At 42.2% G+C, this 19403-nt stretch overlaps 2 protein-coding genes across 7 annotated transcripts in view; one reads left to right on the forward strand and one right to left on the reverse strand.

Annotated features, from left to right (window-relative positions):
- LOC111958241 (serine/threonine-protein phosphatase 2B catalytic subunit gamma isoform) overlaps nt 1-13491 on the forward strand; it is a 42596-nt gene extending 29105 nt beyond the window's left edge. Inside the window, exons 7-14 of one of the 6 annotated variants that reach the window (XM_023979462.2) lie at nt 174-251; nt 357-451; nt 670-795; nt 976-1053; nt 4245-4335; nt 4934-5031; nt 7043-7069; nt 13331-13491. In XM_023979462.2, the coding sequence (XP_023835230.1) occupies nt 174-251; nt 357-451; nt 670-795; nt 976-1053; nt 4245-4335; nt 4934-5031; nt 7043-7069; nt 13331-13473 (736 nt within the window). In that variant the 3' untranslated portion in view covers nt 13474-13491. The remainder of the gene's footprint in view (nt 1-173; nt 252-356; nt 452-669; nt 796-975; nt 1054-4244; nt 4336-4933; nt 5032-7042; nt 7070-13330) is intronic. The other 5 variants (XM_023979464.2, XM_023979463.2, XM_070436885.1 and 2 more) reach the window with 5 other exon arrangements.
- A 5095-nt stretch (nt 13492-18586) lies between these two features.
- Nucleotides 18587-19403, reverse strand: part of LOC111958242 (zinc metalloproteinase-disintegrin-like berythractivase) — a 33737-nt gene continuing 32920 nt past the window's right edge. The window contains exon 22 of the mRNA XM_023979467.2: nt 18587-18858. Within this exon, the coding sequence (XP_023835235.1) occupies nt 18829-18858 (30 nt within the window). The 3' untranslated portion in view covers nt 18587-18828. The remainder of the gene's footprint in view (nt 18859-19403) is intronic.

Genomic DNA, 19403 nt, shown 5'->3' on the forward strand with positions numbered 1-19403 from the left:
AGAGGGTAATACACAAAATGTATTTCCAAAAGTAAAGAACCGCTAGAGAATGCTTCAAATGGTTTTACTCAAAGAATCTGTCACGTTGCATGGTTGTCAGACTGACTCTGAGGTCCAGATTTAATTCCACTCGCTGTTCTAATAGTTTTTTTTCTCTCTGTCTTGCCTTGCAGTTACCCGGCTGTATGTGACTTTTTGATAAATAATAACTTGTTGTCGGTAATAAGAGCACACGAAGCACAGGATGCAGGGTAAGTTTCACTGTTTTTGATCACTTAACGTTACCAAAAATAGCAATATTTATTTTTGGCTCTTCACTATTGTGCTGTCAAACTAAAATAATTGTCTCATCCCAGGTATCGGATGTACAGAAAAAGCCAGACTACAGGCTTTCCTTCATTAATTACAATCTTCTCAGCACCAAATTACCTAGATGTGTACAACAACAAAGGTTTGTGTACTCCTTATATCAAGACAGTGTGTGGGTGTTTTATGCATAGTCTTTATATGGCTGTTATGTTTACTAGCTGGGATTGGCATTTCCCTCTTCTGTCTCCAAAATATGACAATTTGCCAATGTGTTATAAGTGCTACTTTTGCCAGTGCTACATTTTCTGTATGTCAGAATGGCTAAGTGTATCATTATTTTGTTCTTGCTCCGACTTCCAGCTGCTGTATTAAAGTATGAGAACAATGTGATGAACATTCGGCAGTTCAACTGCTCCCCCCACCCCTACTGGCTGCCCAACTTTATGGACGTCTTCACGTGGTCTCTGCCCTTTGTTGGAGAGAAAGGTATGCATGTGGTCCCCGTCCAAACTGTGTTTCAGAGTTAAGAATGCGGAGTAGAATGCCAGAAAGGAGCATTGGCACATTCTAGTGTAATAGGTCTGCACCCAAAAAGATGCAGCAAAGAGTGTTTTGGTGGTGGTGCTAACCTGAGCTGTGGTGCTGCCGTCTCTCCCCTCCCAACAGTGACAGAGATGCTGGTGAACGTGCTGAACATCTGCTCTGATGATGAACTCATGTCGGAAGGAGACGACCTGTGTGAAGGTAAGAGGCACAGCCAGGATTTCACCCTCGCTGGTCCACAGGTTGCAAAACGCACACCTTGGATATCACATTTTATTAGTCACATGTGCTGAATACAACAGGTGTAGACCTTAGAGTGAAATGCTTACTTAAGAGCCCCGAACCAACAATGCAGTTTTAAAAAATAGATAAGAATAAGAAATAAAAGTAACAAGTAATTAAGGAGCAGCAGTAAAATAATAATAGCGAGACTAAATACAGATATACAGGGGGGTACCGGTACAATGTGTGGGGGCACCGGTTAGTTGAGGTAATATGTACAGTTGAAGTCAGACGTTTACATACACTTAGGTGGGAGTCATAAACTCGTTTTTTCAACCACTCCACAAATTTCTTGTTAACAAACTATAGTTTTGGCAAGTCGGTTAGGACAATTCCAGTGGGTCAGAAGTTTACATGCACTAAGTTGACTAAATTCCAGAAAATTATGTCACGGCTTTAGAAGCTTCTGATATGCTAATTGACATCATTTAAGTCATTTGGAGGTGTACCTGTAGATGTATTTCAAGGCATACCTTCAAACTCAGTGCCTCTTTGCTTGACATCATGGGAAAATCAAAAGAAATCACCCCCAGAAAACAAATTGTAGACCTCCACACGTCTGATTCATCCTTGGGAGCAATTGCCAAACGCCTGAAGGTACCACGTTCATCTGTACAAACAATAGTACGCAAGTATAAACACCATGGGACCACGCAGCCGTCATACCGCTCAGGAAGGAGACGCGTTCTGTCTCCTAGAGATATACGTACTTTGGTGCGAAGAGTGCAAATCAATCCCAGAACAACAGCAAAGGACCCTGTGAAGATGCTGGAGGAAACGGGTACAAAAGTATCTATATCCACAGTAAAACGAGTTCTATATTGACATAACCTGAAAGGCCGCTCAGCAAGGAAGAAGCCACTGCTCCAAAACCGCCATAGAAAAGCCAGACTACGGTTTGCAACTGCACATGGGGACAAAGATTGTACTTTTTGGAGAAATGTCCTCTGGTCTGATGAAACAAAAATAGAACTGTTTGGTCATAATGATCATCTTTATGTTTGGAGGAAAAAGGGGGAGGCTTGCAAGCCAAAGAACACCATCCCAACCATGAAGCACGGTGGTGGCAGCATCATTTTGTGGGGGTGCTTTCCTGCAGGAGGGACTGGTGCACTTCACAAAATAGATTGCATCATAAGGATGAAAAATTATGTGGATATATTGAAGCAACATCTCAAGACATCAGTCAGGAAGTTAAAGCTTGGTCGCAAATGGACAATGACCCCAAGCATACTTCCAAAGTTGTGGCAAAATGGCATAAGGACAACAAGGTCATGGTATTGGAGTGGCCATCACAAAGCCCTGACCTCAATCCTATAGAAAATGTGTGGGCAGAACTGAAAAAGCGTGTGTGAGCAAGGAGGCCTACAAACCTGACTCAGTTACACCAGCTCTGTCAGGAGAAATGGGCCAAAATTCACCCAACTCATTGTGGGAAGCTTGTGGAAGGCTGCCTGAAACGTTTGACCCAAGTTGAACAATTTAAAGCAAATACTAATTGAGTGTATGTAAACTTCCTACCCACTGGGAATGTGATGAAATAAATAAAAGCTGAACTAAATCATTCTCTCTACTATTATTCTGACATTTCACATTCTTAAAATAAGGTGGTGATCCTAACTGACCTAGATGGAATTTTTACTAGGTTTAAATGACAGGAATTGTGAAACTGAGTTTAATGTATTTGGCTAAGGTGTATGTAAACTTCTGACTTCAGCTGTAGGTAGCGTTATTAAAGTAACTATGCATAGATGATCACAACAGAGAGTAGCAGTGGTGTAAAGGGGGAGGGGGGGGGGGGGSAGGCAATGCAAATAGTTTGGGTAGCCATTTGATTCGGTGTTCAGGAGTCCTATGGCTTGGGGGTAGAAGCTGTTTAGAAGCCTCTTGGACCTAGACTTGGCACAGCTTGCCGTTCGGTAGCAGAAAGAACAGTCTGACTAGGGTGGCTGGAGTCTTTTTCAGTTTAGGGCCTTCCTCTGACACCATCTGGTACAGAGGTCCTGGATGGCAGGAAGCTTGGCCCCTACCCTCTGTAGTGCCTTGCAGTCGGAGTCTGAGCAGTTGCCATACCAGGCAGTGATGCAACCAGTCAGGATGCTCTCGATGGTGCAGCTGTAGAACCTTTTTGAGGATCTGAGGACCCATGCCAAATCTCTTCAGTCTCCTGAAGGGGAATAGGTTTTGTCATGCCCTCTTCATGACTTTTGGTGTGCTTGGACCTTGTTGGTGATGTGGACACCAAGGAACTTGAAGTTCTCAACCTGCTCCACTGCATCCCCTTCGATGAGAATGGGGGCGTGCTTGGTCCTCTTATTACTGTAGTCCACAATCGTCTCCTTTATCTTGATCACGTTGAGGGAGAGGTTGTTGTTGTCTTGGCACCACACGGCCAGGTCTCTGACCTCCTCCCTATAGGCTGTCTCATCGTTGTGGGTGATCAGACCTATCATACAATTAAAAGCAAAGCTGCCCTTCTGTTTTTAAAAAGGCACTTCAACGCCAACTCTATGACAGAGAGACACACACACACACACACACACACACACACACACACACCTCCACGTTATCGCTGGAGTGCTAAGTAAAGCTGGTAGCTGGTTTTATCAATCAAATGTATTCATAAAGCCCTTTTTACATCAGTCAATGTCAAAGTGCTATACAGAAACCCAGCCTAAAACAGCAAGCAATGCAGATGTAGAACCACGTCATCATAGCTCAGTCAGAAACAGTCTCTCATGCGTGGAGTTCAGCTCGGAGATCTCAGGACTCGCTGGAGATCTGACAGAGCTCTACTTCTCTCCCCTCCCCATTTTGTCCTCTCCACTCTGCTTCTTCCTTTGGCTCCCTTAATTTTCCACACTGTCCTTTCCTCTTCCCTATGATAATGTCAGACTACACTGAGTGTACAGAACATTAGGAACACCTTCCTAATATTTAGTTGCACCCCCTTTTGCCCTCAGAACAGCCTCAATTCGTTGGGGCATGGACTAATGTGTTGTTTTGTAGACTCGGTGTATGTCAAATGGTAGAAACCATTACAATGCAATATGAAATCTCCGAAATCTCCTATCTCCAGTTTAGGAATTTTTTTTCTTGTATTTTATGAGAAGACGGTGGAATCCCAGCGGTACGCAAAGAGGTGATCCGGAATAAGATCCGAGCCATTGGGAAGATGGCCAGAGTCTTCTCTGTTCTCAGGTGAGAAGTTCTCTCTCTCTCTCTCTCAGAATCACACCAGACAGCATATATTGTGTCCCAAATTGCACCCTCTTCCCTGTATAGTGCACTAGTTTTGACCAGGGCCCTAGGGCTTTGGCTATAAGTAGTACACTTTAGGGAATAGGTTGCCATTTCAGACGCACCCAAAGTCTCAAGACCTTGAGGTTGGGAGTAGACTGAAGTCTATTTTTAGTTTAGACTTGAGTGTAGTTCATGACATGACTGAAGTCAGTTAAGTGCCTAATGAAGTAATGTTTGAAAACACAGTGCTGCTTCTCAGAGGTTTAATGAGCAGGCAATAGTGAGTCACGACACAGCACCGTGGTGAGGCTGTGTAATGACATTAGCCTGCCACACAAATGCAATGGGGAAAGGGAGATGCAGATCAGCACAGAGATCCTAGAATTCACACATGTTCTATATGGAGGTCTATTACTGTTTCTGTATGTAGGACTATTAGTGGCCCATATACAGGGATGTCATTGGATGCTACAGAGGAGTGTTTTAACATATGTAGTTATTGAAAACTTTGTTAGATATCTAAGGTGTCTCTTCTCCTTTCTCTCCCGCTCTTCAGGGAGGAGAGTGAGAGTGTGCTGACACTCAAAGGACTTACCCCGACCGGGTCGCTGCCTCTAGGAGTGTTATCAGGCGGCAAACAGACCTTGCAGACTGGTAAGTGTTCCTTTCACCCTCCCCTGTCTACCCTCACCTTGCTGTCTCTGTCCTCCTCTCTCTCTTGTACCCCCAGCTCCACCCGTTCCCCATGCCCTACCCTCAGAGGGCCCTGGGGTGCCATGCTGTTTTTAACCTGCACTAACGACACAGCCTTGCCACAGTAAACCGAAGGATGTACGCTTCACTCAATGTTTTGCATTTTGACATGAATAAGTTCACTTTGGGGAAAAAACATAATAGACCCGGCTCTTCTGCTTTCCTTTTTCCATGATGCAGTGGAGATGTGGAAACCATCACAGTCGCTGAAGCCTACACCTGGCCTTTGTTAATGTACATTAGATGAACATCATGTTAGATTGCTGCCCTCACTCCCCTAGCTCACTGGGCTACTATGGGCCACACTGGTCACTATAAAGGGAAGATGTTGTGATTTGGGACACAACCTTCGTCTGTCTGGGGCTCTGTATCAAGCCAGCCGTCCCCGTGGGGTAGAGGGGGGACTGTGGGCGGGTGTCCGGGGGGTCGGCTCAGAGCCGCCTGTCACTGAAGTGGCCGTAGCCCTGATCTAAAGGTCAACCAGCCCAGCCAGCGGGGGAAATACACACACCAGGCCTGTCAGCAGGAAGGAGAGAAGGGCATGTTGGGGGCTGGTCTCCCAAGCGAGGCGGAGGTGTACTGAACGTCGCCACAAAGCTGTGAGCACTCAGAGAGAAACCACATGACGTGACCTTTACCAGAATGCCATTGTCTGTCTCAGGCTGCGCCCCAAATGCCATCCTATTCACAATCGAGTGCACTATTTATGACCAGACCCCTATTAGTAATTGGGACACACCCTGTGTCTTTCGCCCCTCCAGCCTGACCAAGGCTTTAACATCGAGGAGGCTAGGCTGACTGGCCAAGTTAAAACCCTGGATTGGTTGTGTGTCCTGGGTCATTACATCCCTGTTTGTCTTCACTGCTACCTGACAGTGCTCTGGTGACGTTTAGGGAAATGCTGAGCCGTTTTGACTGCAGTGCCAGTGCTCTTTGAAAACTAAAGGGGGAAATGCCTTACTTTAGCTACTGTATTCAGCGCTCTGTTATGGTCTCAGAGCTAGATTCACCATGTGTTATTCAGTGACACCAGTAACAGAGCACCTCATTAAGAACAAGTTGAATAGAAAGATTAAAGCTGTCATCTCGCCACAGTTGTCATCTGTCATCACACGTGTTCCTTTGAGAACTGAGCCATAACACACTTCATTAAGAGAGATGTAGCAAGGAGATCCGTTCCCTTCTCCGCCCAGCAGACTTCGTCATTGGATTGTTCCCATAACAAGATCCAGAATAGCCCAATAAAAGACGCTTGTGCGTGCGTGCTCACTGCTCAGAACCCCCCCCCCCCCAAATCTGTCCATCCACATTTAAGCCCTCATGACCCTTTAACAGCAGCTAGCATCCTAGATCTCCTGCAGGCCGCTCTCACTCTGGTACTGTCCTAAATGACACTGTTCCCTATAGTGGCCTGCTGTTGACCAGAGCCGAAATGACACTGTTCCCTATAGTGGCCTGCTGTTGACCAGAGCCTATATGACACTGTTCCCTATAGTGGCCTGCTGTTGACCAGAGCCGAAATGACACGTTCCTATAGTGGCCTGCTGTTGACCAGAGCCTATAGACACTGTTCCTATAGTGGCCTGCTGTTGACAGAGCCTATATGACACTGTTCCCTATAGTGGCCTGCTGTTGACCAGAGCCTAAATGACACTGTTCCCTATAGTGGCCTGCTGTTGACCAGAGCCTTGTGGGTGCTCCTAATCCTAATATAATACATTGTCATTAGGGAGGCAGACTCTCTCTCATCACACTAAAAACGGTTTGAGGTGTATTTGAATGGTGCTGTTGCTCTGGAAGTATAACCTGTTTTCCTGGTTGGTTCGCTCTGTCTGTTCTGTTATTGATGTTATTTGGTCTCTGCATTGATGACTCACTTTTCTCCTTCTCACCACTACCCACATTGACATAGCTGCCGCTGAGGCCGCGGAGGCCAAAGGTACGCAAGTGGTCCCCGGATCCCTCCCTCAGTGTCTTGTCCTTGTGTAACTTTTAACCTTTTCAAATGGGGCCTGCCTTAAATGTTCTATGCACTCCTGTTTTTGTGTCACTTTTGAAATGTTTGTTTTGTTATTCTTGTTGTTCGTTCACTGTGTGTGGTTCATGAAATGCTTTGTCATGGATTGATGTTCTTCACTTTGCAAAATGGCTGCTCTTGCATTACCAGTGCCTGCAACTACTCTGTGTGTGTCTGTGTGTGTACAGTTGAAAGTTTACATACGTCTTAGCCAAATAGATTTAAACTCAGTTTTTCACAATTCCTGACATTTAATCCTAGTAAACATTCCCTGTCTTAGGTCAGTTAGGATCACCACTTTATTTTAAGAATGCAATGTCAGAATAATAGAGTTATTTTTCAGCTTTTATTTCTTTCACCACATTCCCATTGGGTCAGAAGTTTACATACACTCAATTAGTATTTGGCAGCATTGCCTTTAAATTGTTTAACTTGGGTCAAACGTTTCAGGTAGCCTTCCACAAGCTTCCCACAATAAGTTGGGTGAATTTGGCCCAGTCCTCCTGAAAGAGCTGGTGTAACTGAGTCAGGTTTGTAGGCCTCCTTGCTCGCACATACTTTTTCAGTTCTGCCCACACATTTTCTATAGGATTGAGGTCAGGGCTTTGTGATGGCCACTCCAATACCTTGACATTGTTGTCCTTATGCCATTTTGCCACAACTTTGGAAGTATGCTTGGGGTCATTGTCCATTTGGAAGATCCATTTGCGACCAAGCTTTAACTTCCTGACTGATGTCTTGAGATGTTGCTTCAATATATCCACACAATTTTCCTACCTCATGATGCCATCTATTTTGTGAAGTGCATCAGTCCCTCCTGCAGCAAAGCACCCCCACAACATGATGCTGCCGCCCTCGTGCTTCACGGTTGGGATGGTGTTCTTCGTCTTGCAAACCTCCCCCTTTTTCCTCCAAACATAACGATGGTCATTATGGCCAAACAGTTCTATTTTTGTTTCATCAGACCAGAGGACTTTTCTCCAAAAAGTAAGATTTTTGTCCCCATGTGCAGTTGCAAACCGTAGTCCGGCTTTTTTATGGCGGTTTTGGAGCAGTGGCTTCTTCCTTGCTGAGCGGCTTTTCAGGTTATGTCAATATAGAACTCGTTTTACTGTGGATATAGATACTTTTCTACCTGTTTCCTCCAGCATCTTCACAAGGTCCTTTGCTGTTGTTCTGGAATTGATTTGCACTCTTCGCACCAAAATACGTTCATCTCTAGGAGACAGAACGCGTCTCCTTCCTGAACGGTATGACGGCTGCGTGGTCCCATGGTGTTTATACTTGCGTACTATTGTTTGTACAGATGAACGTGGTACCTTCAGGTGTTTGGAAATTGCTCCCAAGGATGAACCAGACTTGTGGAGGTCTCCAAAAAAAAAAAATCTGAGGTCTTGTCTGATTTCTTTTGATTTTCCCATGATGTCAAGCAAAGAGGCACTGAGTTTGAAGGTAGGCCTTGAAGTACATCCACAGGTACACCTCCAATTGACTCAAATTATGTCAATTAGCCTATCAGAAGCTTCTATAGCCAATTTTCCAAGCTGTTTAAAGGCACAGTCAACTTAGTGTATGTTAACTTCTGACCCACTGGAATTGTGATACAGTGAAGTATAAATGTAATCTGTCTGTAAACAGTTGTTGGAAAAATTACTTCTCATGCATGAAGTAGATTTCCGAACCGACTTGCCAAAACTATAGTTTGTTAACAAGAAATGTGTGGAGTGGTTTAAAAATGAGTTTTAATGACTCCAACCTAAGTGTATGTATGTATATTTTTATATTTTAGTGGCAAGAAAAAGTATGTGAACCCTTTGGAAATACCTGAATTGCTGGATAAATTGTTCATAAAATTTGATCTGATCTTCATCTAGGTCACAACAATAGACAAACACATTTTGCTTAATTTATAATTGTTTGTTATTAGTTTTTCATGTCTTTATTGAACACACCATGTAAACATTCACAGTGCAGGGTGGGGGAAGTATGTGAACCATTGGATTTAATAACTGGTTGACCCTCCTTTGGCAGCAATAACCTCAACATTTTCTGTAGTTGTGGATCAGACCTGCACAACAGTCAGAAGGAATTTTGGACCATTCCTCTTTACGAAACTGTTTGTTCAATATATGGGATGTCTGGTGTGAACTGCTCTCTTGAGGTCATGCCACAGCATCTCAATTGGGTTGAGGTCAGGACTATGACTGGGCCACTCCAGAAGGCTTATTTTCTTCTGTTGAAGCTATTCTGTTGATTTACTTCTGTGTTTTGGGTCGTTGTCCTGTTGCATCACCTCTGTTGAGCTTCAATTGGTGGACAGATACCCTTACATTCTCCTGCAAAATGTCTTGATAAACTTGGGAATTCATTTTTCCGTCGATGATAGCAAGCTGGCCATGATGCTCCCTCCAATTTACTTTACAGTTGGGATGAAGTTTTGATGTTGGTGTTCTGTGCCTTTTTTTTCTCCACACATAGTGTTGTGTGTTCTTTCCAAACAACTCAATTGTAATTTAATCTGTCCACAGAATACTGGAACATCCAGGTGCACTTTGCAAACTTCAGACTTGCAGCAATGTTTTTTGGGACAACAGTGGCTTCTTCTGTGGCCACTCCTAGGGAAAGTAGCAACAATGCTCAACTTTCTCGACAATTTGTCTTACCGTGGACTGATGAACATCAAGGCTTTTAGAGAGACTTTTTTGTAACCCTTTCCAGCTTTATGCAAGTCAACAATTCTTAATCTTAGGTCTTCTGAGATCTCTTTTGTTCGAGGCATGGTTCACGTCAGGCAATGCTTCTTGTGAATAGCAAACTCAAATTTTGTGAGTTTCTTTTTTTTATAGGGCAAGACGGCTCTAACCAACATCTCCAATCTTGTCTCATTGATTGGACTCTTGAATCCAATTAGCTTTCGGAGAAGTCATTAGCCGAGGGGTTCACATACTTTTTCCAACCTACACTGAATGTTTAAATGATGTATTCAATATAGACGACAAGAAAAATACAATAATTTCAGTGTTCTTAGTTTAAGGACACTATGTTTGTCTATTGTTGTGACTTAGATGAAGATCAGATCAAATTTGATGACCAATTTATGCAGAAATCCAGGTAATTCCAAAGGGTTCACATACATACATACATACATGCATGCATACATAGGCAAGACAAAGTATGTTGGACACCCCTTCAAACTAGTGGATTCGGCTATTTCAGCCACACCCGTTGCTGACGGGTGTATAAAATCACGGACACAGCCATGTAATCTCCAAAGACAAACATTGGCAGTAGAATGGCACGTACTGAAGAGCTCAGTGACTTGCAACGTCATTGGATGCCACCTTTCCAACAAGTCAGTTTGTAAAATTTCTGCCCTGCTAGAGCTGCCCGGTCAACTGTATGTGCTGTTATTGTGAAGTGGAAAAGTCTAGGCGCAACAACGGCTCAGCCGTGAAGTGGTAGGCGACACATGCTCACAGAACGAGACCACAGAGTGCTGAAGCGCATAGCATGTACAAATCACCTGTCTTCTGTTGCTACACTCACTACAGAGTTCAAAACTGCCTCTGGAAGCAACATCAGCACAATAAATGTACGTTGAGAGCTTCCTGAAATGGGTTTCCGTAGCTGAGCAGCTGCACACAAGCTTAAGATCCCCATGCGTAATGCCAAGCTTCGGCTGGAGTGGTGTAAAGCTCGCCACCATTGGACTCTGGAGCAGTGGAAACTCGTTCTCTGGAGTGATGAATTACGCTTCACCATCTGGCAGTCCGATGGAAGAATCCTGTGCCAATGCATAGGGCTAACTGTAAAGTTTGGCGAAGGAGGAATAATGGTCTGGGGTTGTTTTTCATGGTTCGGCCTAGGCCTCTTAGTTCCAGTGAAGGGAAATATTAAAGCTACAGCATATGACTATCTAGACGATTCTGTGCTTCCAACTTTGTGGCAACAGTTTGGGGAAGCCTCTTTCCTGTTTCAGCATAATGCCCCCATGCACAAAGCAATTTCCATACAGAAATAGTTTGTCGATAAGTGTGGAAGAACTTGTTCGACGAGCAGGTGTCCACATACTCATGGTAATGTAGTGTACATAATAGGACTCAAATGCCCAAGCAGTGGGCTCTTCATTTGGCAGGAGAGACTTTAGCTTGAACCTCAACATGCACCAGACAGTTACATTATTCCTAAGTCCTAGGGGCATTGCAAGATCTGGACCATGATAACTTAAAGGCAAAGCCTAAACCGTCTTCACAGATAGATATACTGGAGTCACAGATACAGAGAGTCAGACATTAGGCCTAGCAGTGATTTGTAGACAAACTGTAGGCAGAGGCCACATGGGTGAAAGCCGAGGTTGCTGGTTTCCTTTCCATTGGTCCAGGCAGCTGTTCCCTGAGCAAAGCCAGCGAAGACTTCTAGCCCCCCCATCATCACTAATGGAGATAGAACATACCTCCTCCTGGCTATCCAGGGATATTTTCAGTCTAATCCTGTTATGCTGCTTGGCTGTTGCTACTCTGTCACTGTCTGCTCCTGTTGACATGTTACTATCTTAGCACTCATACTCTCCTTGACCGCATGCACATTTTGAAGTAGTATAGGTAGTTTGGTTTCTGTCCAATGATATTGATATGTTTATCAGAGCATGTTTTATAGGGTTTTATGTACCACTCACCTATTAAGTACCACTGTTTGCCTTTCCTTGCAATGATTCATTTCTCACTGATGTTAAGAGGTATTAAGGTGTTTGTGGCACTTCAGCTGTTATAACTGCAGATCTCTGGTTGTGCAAGAGTGCCCATTTCTGAGTGCAGTTTTATAGATAACATTATCATAAAATCAACTCCAAAACTACCATTTTAGGGTGTTATTTTCCTGTTATTCTAAATGTTCACATTCTTTGAAACGTTATGGAAAAAAGTGGAATAGTTACTTACTGTATATCTCTGGTTTGCCCATGTTTTCTGTGTGGTTTCTCCTTGACACTTGGAATGTTACAGTAAGTCCCACATTCACTGTGAGGTGTTGTAGCTTGTTCAGTGGTTTTGCCAATCGTACAGTTTTTCTGTCCATACGACTTGCCGTGTTTCTGTGTATTCAATGTATGTCTGCACTGTTTTCAGTCTGTCAGCTATTACCTGCATTTGGTAACAAAATAACCTGGAGTTCACTAAGTGCATACAATTTGACCGAATCAAGGCAAAACTGAGAATCTGCACAAAAAAGCTGTAAATGTTTTCATTTTGCAGGTTTTGCCTACAATTTCTTATAGCAGATCCTTCAAGTACACTGAACAAAAATATAAACGCAACATGTAAAGTGTTGGTCCCATGTTTCATGAGCTGAATAAAAGATCCCCAAAATGTTCCATACGCACAAAAAGCTTATTTCTCATGTTGTGCACACATTAGTTTACATCCCTGTTAGTGAGCATTTCTCCTTTACTAAGATAATCCAGCCACCTGACAGGTGTGGCATATCAAGAAGCTGATTAAACAGTGTGATCATTACATAGGTTCACCTTGTGCTGGGAACAATAAAAGTTCACACAACACAATGCCAGAGATGTCAAGTTTTGAGGGCGCGTGCAATTGGCATGCTAACTGTAGGAATGTCCACCAGAGCTGTTGCCAGAGAACTGGATGCTAATTTCTCTACCATAAGCCGCCTCAAACGTTTGGAGAATTTGGCAGTATGTCCAACCGGCCTCACAACCCCAGACCACATGTATGGCGTCGAGTGTGTGAACGGTTTGCTGATGTCAACGTTGTGAACAGAGTGCTGTGTATGTGGTGAGGTTATGGTATGGGCAGGTGTAAGCTATGGACAACGGGCACAATTGCGTTTTATCGATGGCAATTTGAATGCACAAAAATACCATGACAAGTTCCTGAGGCCTATTTTTTTTTTTATATTAATAAAATAATTATAATTAAAAGGTATCTGTGACCAACAGATGAATATCTGTATTCCAGTCATGTGAAATCCATAGATTAGGGCCTAATGTATTTATTTAAATTGACTGGTTTGCTCATTTGCTCATAAAATCAATGAAATTGTTGCGTTTTTATATTTTTGTTCAGTATAATGGCTAACTATTTTTCACTAACTAAATGTTTAAGTATTCAAAGCATTGTTTCCTTTGATTTCTAATTGTCCCTCTCTTTCATTTCTTCCTTCCAGCCATTCAAGGCTTCTCTCCCACAAGGAAGATCAAGGACTTTGCAGAGGCACAGAGCCTGGACAAAGTCAACGAGAGAATGCCCCCACGCAAGGATGGCCAGCAGCCAGTCAACCCAAATGCCCCCAAGAATGGCACAGACTAAACCTGGAGAGAGACCCCCTCTCATCCCCACCAGCCCCAGGCCATGGCAATGTTTCATACACCCAAACTATCTTTGTCTCTTTAACTCTGTCTTCTATCTCGCTCGCTCCCTCCTTCTCACGTTCTCTCATCTTTCTTTCTCTCTCTGTCTCATTGAGATTTTGCCCCCAGCTGGCCTATACAGTTGAACAGGCACAGAACGTGGGTAGAGAAGACGGCACAGAACGTTGGTAGAGAAGACGTCACAGCACTGGGAGAATGGTTTCAGCCACCACGCAGTAAAACCATATGAATAAATCAAACACTTATTTTATTTATTCAATTAGTTATATTAGGTATATGTCATAGCTACAGTTTCATAAAATCATACATTTCTAAGATGTTTAAATGTATAAGCATACTGACATTCTTATAACAATGGTAAATGTCAGAGCGAAAACCATGAAGACTATTTTGTAAATTTGAGTTGAATGAGGTAGCTATTGAAGGAGACCTTATTATCCGTTCTTAGTCAATTCAAGTTTTTCTATTTTATGTGTTTCACAAGGGAAAAGTTGAGTGTGTCTGCTCTTATACGTTTATTTAAATGATATTATGATGTGTATTAACTGGAGAGAAAATAATTATGGGAACTAGATTTGAGACGCCATTGCAGAAGATTATTTTATACCTCCAGCAGAAGTTCAGGAAAAACACCAACTGTTTTTTGTCCAATTTCTTTGAAACCACTGAATGCTGTTTAGATATTCTGTGGGCCAATGTGTTCCTCCTGTATTTTAAAGTTAGGATAAACAGGGTTTAATCTTACAACCTTTAGTCAACCTTGAGAAACTGCCCTGGGGCAGCAGGTAGCTTAGAGATTTAAGATCATTGGCCCAGTCACTGGAAGGTCGCTGGTTCAAATCCCCAAGCCGACTAGGTGAAAAATCTGTCTGTGCCATTGAGCAAGGCACTTAACCCTAATTGCTCCTGTAAGTTGCTCCTGTAAGTTGCTCAGGATAAGAGCATCTGCTAAATGACAAATGTGAATGTACATTTTCCAAATGATATGGAAAAAATTGTATATGGAAGAATTGATTCTAGTTTGCTACGATTATTGATGTGACGTGTCAATGGATGGTGGTTAGTTTCTCTGGTTTTATGTGTTCTGTATAGTGTTTTGACAGTTGGTGTTGCTTGCAGGCTGTCACCAACCAACATTTTTACCAGTGTGCTTAACTGTAAGCAGCTGGGGGATTATATATATTTAGATCATCTTCTGCAAAACCAAAGTCTGATTGAAAGGGGTTATAGGCATACAGTATGTATTGGTACATCTCCAAGTGGACTTGGTGGTGGTGGCACTGCTATTTGGTTAGCTTTCCTGGGACATTGAGCTGAGAGTGGCCAACTGTTCTGCAGAGTGATTTTCTGGATGGGGAAAGAAGTCTTCATGGTAACGAAACATACATACCAACCTAATATCAAGGAAGAACAACCAGTGTCCTCTTCTCAAGATGGAGGGGTAATATTTCCCATGGAGCAGATGGTGAAAAACGCTCATATATTGTCCCAAAATGAACTGAAACTCCATGTTCATTTTATGTTTTAGATAAGATTTCTGTGTTATAATACTACTAATAATAATGACACTTCGTTTGATTTCATATTGCTCTCTACACTACAGAAAGGATGTTTTTGGGGTTTCTTGACTCCATCTACTGTTGATTTGATGCATATGTGTTAGATGAACGGAAGGGAAAGCTTGTCTCCAATCAAATGCTTTAGTTGCTAACAGTTTGAGGAATGCTGTAGCCCGAAGAGTAGTAGATTGAGTCATTCTCAGTGATGCTGTGAGGATTGTTTTGGGTATTTCCTTCTCTTTATCAGCTCTCTTTATCATGTATCCCACGGACTGACACAATTCTCAGTATCGGTGGTAGTGCAAAGTTGGGGACCAACTACAGACTCTACATTGATCATGCAGTAAAAAAGATAAGTAATTCCTGATGTTTCTTCTATGTTCATTTGATTGAGTGTCTTGAGTTATGGTCTTGACACCTTTTTGTCTTTATCACCTCCATGGCAGGAATGAGGACTGGACACTTTTGTAACACCTGCTCTGAACCCTTTAATGATTGACTTCTTTAGGACTTGTGACTCGATGAACCGGTGCTTAGAGTTTTAGCCCTAGATTTTTTGGGGGGCTAGAACTGCTTCTCTGACACTCCTCCCGTCACATGTAGTTATTCTATTGTCTTCAATCATTCAAGAAAAGCATTGAGATTTTGTTATCCTTATGTGAATTTTCCCTTTTATAATATATTATACAGCTTTAAACAAGTTGCTTTTAATGTGCCATGCCACTTCCTAAACAAACACCAACACCTGTGTGTGACTGGTGGGGGAGAATGGCCATCAGAATGTCCTGTTCTTGTGTTCAGTGGTCATGGAGAGATCCTGGAGCCTGTTTCCACTCAACGTGGGGCAGGTTCATTGAGTTGTCACTGCCTAGATGCTTATTTACAGCCCCTTTTTGTTAGTAAAATAAAAAATCATCTCTACTGTATTGTGGGTTCAGAAAATGGTCAAAAGATGCTCTTTAAAAATGTTTTTTCCCACATTCACGACCGCTTAAAATGTTGGTTTGGTGTGAAGTTAGCTAGGACTTAGAGGCCCCAGAGTAGGCCTGTATTCCTGACCTCTTGTCAGTTTCTAAATATTTCTCAGAGTGTACAGAAATATTTGTCATTCAAAAGTCTTTAGCTGTAAAAAGGATGAAAATAATCCTTTCGTCAAGTACAGTACTTGTCATGCGAGGCCATGAAATCTTAATCTATGTAGATGAATCGCTTGAAAAATAAAATGTAAATACTAAGCGTTTCCCTGTCCTGGCTGTGAGTTTTTAGCTCTGCAGATTTTACGATGGTATGCCAGATGCTTTCTCACTTCAATGCTCTTGTTAAATTCTAGTCTCCCTTGATCTAAGTTATTCTACATGTTGCTAATATTTTCTCTACATGTCAGGTTGAATGGGTGGATGAATGTCATTGGGTTCTTCAGTGTTTAAATGTTGAGCCCTAAAAGTTGTTTTATAAATATCACAATTCTACATAAGCAGGACTGTCATGTCCAAAAAAATAATTTATTTTTTTCACGCTTGAAATGTTAATCAGGTCGTACTTCTTGTACAATCAGAGAGAAGAAAATAGTGGCAACAGAATTGTTAAAGAAAATGCTGTTCCTCAAGTAATGGTATATGGTCATTTCTCAGTCACAGTTGGTTATGCAAAATTTAGAATGTTCTACGCTGTGAAAAGATACATAAGATAAAAGGTCTCGCTCACTGAATTGAATATTTGTTTACTTTAGTCAGCAATGTCTGTCTCCCTCAGTAATATTTACTATTGATAAAAACTATTTACTGTTGGCTTACAGTATTCATCCAAAGTCAGGCATATACAGTCAGCCTAGAGCAAATGTAGTATTATAAAATAAATTGCATATCACATACTGTGCACTCACCCCCTCAAATGGCAATGACAAATCACAGGTATGAAATGATATGGCTAATAAATAGTAAAAAGTGCAATTTTTAAGACGTCTGTTCCTCATAAAGAGGTCTCCTCAGTCCATGGCTCATTTGTAGCTACAGCTAAAGTCTGAAGTTTACATACACTTAGGTTGGAGTCATTAAAACTCATTTTTCAACCACTCCACAAATTTCTTGTTAACAAACTATAGTTCTGTGAAGTCCGTTAGGACATCTACTTTGTGCATGACACGTAATTTTTCCAACAATTGTTTACAGACAGATTATTGAACTTATAATTCACTGTATCACAATTCCAGTGGGTCAGAAGTTTACATGCACTAAGTTGACTGTGCCTTTAAACAGCTTGTAYAAATTCTGGGAAATGATGTCATGGCTTTAGAAGCTACATTTGAGTCAATTGAAGGTGTACCTGTGGATGTACTTCAAGGCCCACCTTCAAACTCAGTGCCTCTTCGCTTGACATCATGGGAAATTATAAGGAAATCAGCCATGACCTCAGAAAAAATGTTGTAGACCGCTCAAGTCTGGTTCATCCTTGGGAGCAATTTCCAAACGCCTGAAGGTACCACGTTCATCTGTACAAAATAGTACACAAGTATAAACACCATGGGACCACGCAGCCGTCATACCGCTGAGGAAGGAGACGCGTTCTGTCTCCTAGAGATGAACGTACTTTGGTGCTAAGAGTGCAAATCAATCCCAGAACAACAGCAAAGGACCCTGTGAAGATGCTGGAGGAAACGGGTACAAAAGTATCTATATCCACAGTAAAACAAGTCTTATATCGACATAACCTGAAAGGCCGCTCAGCAAGGAAGAAGCCACTGCTCCAAAACCGCTATAAAAAAGCCAGACTACGGTTTGCAACTGCACATTGACACAAAGATCAAACTTTTTGAAGAAATGTCCTCTGTTCTGATGAAACAAAAATGGAACTGTTTGGCCATAATGACCATCGTTATATTTGGAGGTAAAAGGGGGAGGTTTGCAAGACGAAGAACACCATCCCAACCGTGAAGCATGGGGGTTGCAGCATCATGTTGTGGGGGTGCTTTGCTGCAGGAGGGACTAGTACACTTCACAAAATAGATGGCATCATGAGGTAGGAAAATTGTGGATATATTGAAGCAACATTCAAGAAATCAGTCAGGAAGTCATCTTGGTCGCAAATGGATCTTCCAAGTGGACAATAACCCCAAACATACTTCCAATGTTGTGGCAAAATGGCTTAAGGACAACAAACTAAAGGTATTGGAGTGGCCATCACAAAGCCCTGACCTCAATCCTGTAGAAAATGTGTGGGCAGAACTGAAAAAGCGTGTGTGAGCAAGGAGGCCTACAAACCTGACCCAGTTACACCATCTCTGTCAGGAGGAATGGGCTAAAATTCACCCAACTTATTGTGGGAAGCTTGTGGAAGGCTACCTGAAACGTTTGACCCAAGTTGAACAATTTAAAGCAAATACTAATTGAGTGTATGTAAACTTCTGACCCACTGGGAATGTGATGAAAGAAATAAAAGCTGAAATAAATAATTCTCTACTATTACTCTGACTTTTCACACTCTTAAAATATAGTGGTGATCCTAACTGACCTAAGAGAGGGATTTTTTACTAGGATTAAAGGTCAGGAATTGTGAAAAACTGAGTTTTTAAATGTATTTGGCTAAGGTGTATGTAAACTTCCGACTTCAACTGTATCTGTAAAATTATCCCAAAGACGTGAGGTCTCAATGCACTGACTGCACTCAGCTCTGGCGGCCCTGCATTTGAGGTCTTGGTAAGGTCTGTGTGATCCTCCTGTTTCCTCTCGATGGCGACATCAGACCCGTGGGGGTGGGGGCCTCAAAGCCTGGAAGATAAATTACATTGTTTAACTTAAGCCAGAAATTTTGTCTGAACATTAACATTTATTTAACCATCCCTTTAACTATTGTTGTCTATATATTAGTCTTGGAAATCCCAGACCTAGGGAAACAGCACTATGTGGGAGGTAACCCATTTGTCTAGGGAGACTACAGTGCCTTCAGAAAGTATTCAGATCCCTTCACTTTTTCCACATTTATTTATGTTACAGCCTTGTTCTAAAATTGATTAAATAGTTTCCCCCCCCTCATCAATCTACACACAATACCCCATAATGACAAAACAATCAAATGCTTTTTTAGACATTTTTTACATAAAAAATGGAAATATCAAATTTTTTACATAAAAAATGGAAATATCACATTTACATAACTATTTTGACCGTTTACTCTGTACTTTGTTGAAGCACCTTTGGCGGCGATTACAGCCTTGAGTCTTCTTGGGTATGACACTACAAGCTTGGCACACCTGCATTTGGGGAGTTTCTCCCATTCTTATCTAAAGACCCTCTCAAGCTCTGTCAGGTTGGAT

Source organism: Salvelinus sp. IW2-2015, linkage group LG33, assembly GCF_002910315.2.
Source record: "Salvelinus sp. IW2-2015 linkage group LG33, ASM291031v2, whole genome shotgun sequence".
NCBI classification, from domain to species: Eukaryota; Metazoa; Chordata; class Actinopteri; order Salmoniformes; family Salmonidae; genus Salvelinus; species Salvelinus sp. IW2-2015.